The sequence below is a fragment of the Manacus vitellinus genome, unplaced genomic scaffold (assembly GCF_001715985.3).
Source record: "Manacus vitellinus isolate BGI_N305 unplaced genomic scaffold, ASM171598v3 scaffold_78_pilon, whole genome shotgun sequence".
Classification (NCBI taxonomy): domain Eukaryota; kingdom Metazoa; phylum Chordata; class Aves; order Passeriformes; family Pipridae; genus Manacus; species Manacus vitellinus.
The window spans coordinates 662,751-666,151 of record NW_021940807.1 but is presented as its reverse complement, the minus strand read 5'-3'; the positions used below and the strand labels follow the sequence as shown (position 1 = coordinate 666,151).

The following is a 3,401-nucleotide window of genomic DNA, read 5'->3' as shown; positions in this document are numbered from 1 at the left end:
CGGCCCGGAGGGGTTGGGATGGAGCAGCATCCCCCATGGAATGTGCCGGCTGCAGGATCCCACCGGGCTCGTGTCACGGAGCCATCAAAGGCTCCTTCCAAAGCCAGCCCACCCTGCTGCCTTCAATCCCACCCTGGAGCATCCCATGTCCTGGCTTTTTGTAGGACAAACAGAGGGATGTCACGGGAACTGCCCGCAAAGGGATTTTCGGTAAGAGCGCGGGAGGGGATCCCATCAAAAGAGGCAGGAGGTGGCATTTCCAAGGAGGGGAGAAAGGACATCCTGGTTTTCCAAAGGCCACGCTGTTGGCATGGATAAAGCCAAGGGAAGGGCTGGGAGGGTCTGGTAGGGATGGGTTTGACATCCCTGGCACTCGGGGCTGGATCAGGGCTGTCGGCACTCGCTGGGAAAGGCAGGAAAGGATCAGGTTCCAAAGGAGCCAGAGGATCATCCCAAGGATGGGAAAGGCTGGGAGAGCAGAGCAACAGCACATGGAATTTGCAAAGAAGGAGCCAGACTTGCCCCACACAAGGAACAGTGGGAGGCCTGAGCTGGGCAGGCCCTGGTCCGGTTTTTACCTGGGAAATGTGGGATAACCACCAAGGGCCCATATTCCTGCAAGGATCCCATTGGAATTCCACAGGTCAGGGCACCCAGGACCCAGCTCCCTCCCTGGACATCAGCAGGACAACGTGTAGGGATCCCTGTTCCATGCTGGGATCCCTGTTCCATAAGGAAATCACTGTTCCATGCTGAGATCCAAGTCCCACATCAGGATCACAGTCCCACACCAGGATCCCTGTCCCACACTGGGATCACTGCCCTTGTCCAATTCCAGGATCCCTGTCCCACACTGGGATCACTGCCCTTGTCCCATTCCAGGATCCCTGTCCCACACTGGGATCACTGCCCTTGTCCCATTCCAGGATCCCTGTCCCACACCAGGATCCCTGCCCTTGTCCCATTCCAGGATCCCTGTCCCACACTGGGATCACTGCCCTTGTCCCATTCCAGGATCCCTGTCCCACACCAGGATCCCTGCCCTTGTCCCATTCCAGGATCCCTGTCCCACACTGGGATCACTGCCCTTGTCCCATTCCAGGATCCCTGTCCCACACTGGGATGCCATTCCCATGCAGGGACCCCATTCCCATTCCAGGATCCCTGTCCCATACTGACACCCCAATCTTATTCCAGGATACCTATTCCATGCTGGGATCTTCATCCCATGCCAGGATCCCTGTCCCACACCAGGATCCCACTCCCATGCCAAGGATCCCTGTCCCACTCTGGAATCCCTGTCCCACTCTGGGATCCCTGTCCCAGTCTGGGATCCCTGTCCCACTGGGATCAACGTCCCACTCTGGAATCCCTGTCCCAGTCTGGAATCCCTGTCCCACCCTGGGATCCCTGTCCCACTGGAATCCCTGTCCCACCCTGGAATCCCTGTCCCACCCCGGAATCCCTGTCCCACTGGGATCCCTGTCCCACCCTGGAATCCCTGTCCCACCCCGGAATCCCTGTCCCACTGGGATCAATATCCCACTCTGGGATGTGTCCCATTCTAGGATCCCTGTCCCACACTGGGACTCCCATCCCATGACAGGATCCCACTCCCATCCTGGGATCCCTATCCCATTCCAGGATCCCATTCCCATTCCAGGACTCCAGTCCCACATCAGCATCAGTCCAGGGGCCTGGGGCTGATCCCGGCTTAACTTGAGTCTGGAATAAAACCTGGAATCACATGGGAAAGGGCAAAGTCAGGATGTTCCATTTCACTTTGTCCTAAAAGCAAATATCCTGATTTTTCATTCCCAAACAACACTTCCAGGGAGAGCTGAAAGAGGGACAATTATTCTTCCAAGGACTGGGAAAAGCTGGGCCTGAATCCAGAGGCAGTTTGAAAGGAGTTTTTTTCCCTTTAAAGTCAACGAGGGAAAACTCTTCTGGGTCAGACAGGGAGGGAAGGGCAGTGGGAGGGATGGAGGGAGGGAGGGAGAGAGGGAGGGATGGAGGGATGGATGGAAGGAGAGATGGAGGGAAGGATGAAAAGCCTGGCTTTCCAGAGCCCAGCCTTTGGGAACAGCTGGACAGGGCCCAGCTTTGTGCATGGAGTTCTGCTGACATCTACAGGGCATCCCAGGGATGAGGCCACAGCTCCAGGAGGGACTGAGTTCATGGAATTAGAGAATCCCAGGATGCTTTAGATTGGAAGGGGCCTTAAAGCCCACCCAGTGCCACCCCTGCCATGGGCAGGGACACCTTCCACTAGACCAGGTTGCTCCAAGCCCCATCCAACCTGGCCTTGGACACTTCCAGGGATCCAGGGGCAGCCACAGCTTCTCTGGGAAATTTATTCCAGGCCCTCCCCACCCTCCCAGCCAGGAATTCCTTCCCAATATCCCAGTTAAACCTACTCTGTGTCAGTCTGAAGGATCAGTCCATCCCAGGAACCTGGCACAGGAAACCTGGATCACATCTGGATCATCCCATCCCCGACCTGCTGCAGCCACAGCTTGGCCACCTCAAACTTCCATGAGCTGAATCCCACTGCTCTGTGTCCCAGGAAAGGGAGGGGACAAGGCCTGAGGTCTCCATGGACAGGAGAGGGATGAGGTGCCTCTTCCAGAAGCGACAACTTCTTCCAGCATGGAATTTTTTATTAGGAAAAGATCCATTAACAACAAACTTCATCAACTAAAAAACACTCAGAGGAGGAGTGGAACACTCCAGAGGGTTGGGAAATTTTGGGAAGCAAGGCAAATCCCACGCTAAACTCAGCTGGATGCAGAGCAGCCAACGGGTCCTGAACCAACACCCCCTTCCCAGGGGAATTCTGGGTGAGGCCATGGATGTTCCCGGCTCTGCAGGGAGAGCTCGTTGTGTCTGCACAGGAACAGGAGCCCCAATCCCTTGGGAAAAGGTCCTGCCTCTCCAAGGGCCACGTGGGCATCTCCCTCCTTTCCCAGCAAGAGGACAGTGAGTCTGGATTGACCTTGACTGGAGTTTTTCCCACTTTTCCCTGCTCCAGGGAAGGTGAGTTCCAGCCCAGGTGGGCGTGCCCCGCTCCCCTCGATCCCAGGAAGTTTGCCAGGAATGTTCCTCAGCGGCCAGCCGGGCTCCTGGGATCTGCCCCTCCCCTCCAGGCACGGCAGGATTTGGGAACTCCTGGGAAAGGGCCGAGTGTGTCCCGGGGGTCACCCCGAGGGAACGGGGCGGGAGCTGGAGCCGGGTCTGACGGATCCCTCAGTCGGAGTCGGATCCCTCCTGCTTTGCTGATCCCACGGCAGACGCCAACTCCTCCTCCTGCCCCTTCAGCCTCTCTCCTGCAGGGATCAGGATGCGCTGCTGGGAATGGGAAGTGACCCCGGGGAGGGGCTGCCCCGCTCCCCCAGCCC

The 3,401-nt window shown here is 57.5% G+C and overlaps 1 protein-coding gene across 1 annotated transcript in view; it reads right to left on the bottom strand.

The window, feature by feature from the left end:
- Nucleotides 1-3,245: 3,245 nt before the first annotated feature.
- Nucleotides 3,246-3,401, bottom strand: part of CCDC12 (coiled-coil domain containing 12) — a 15,382-nt gene continuing 15,226 nt past the window's right edge. The window contains exon 3 of the mRNA XM_029964675.1: nt 3,246-3,389. Coding sequence (XP_029820535.1) covers nt 3,250-3,389 — 140 coding nt within the window. The 3' untranslated portion in view covers nt 3,246-3,249. The remainder of the gene's footprint in view (nt 3,390-3,401) is intronic.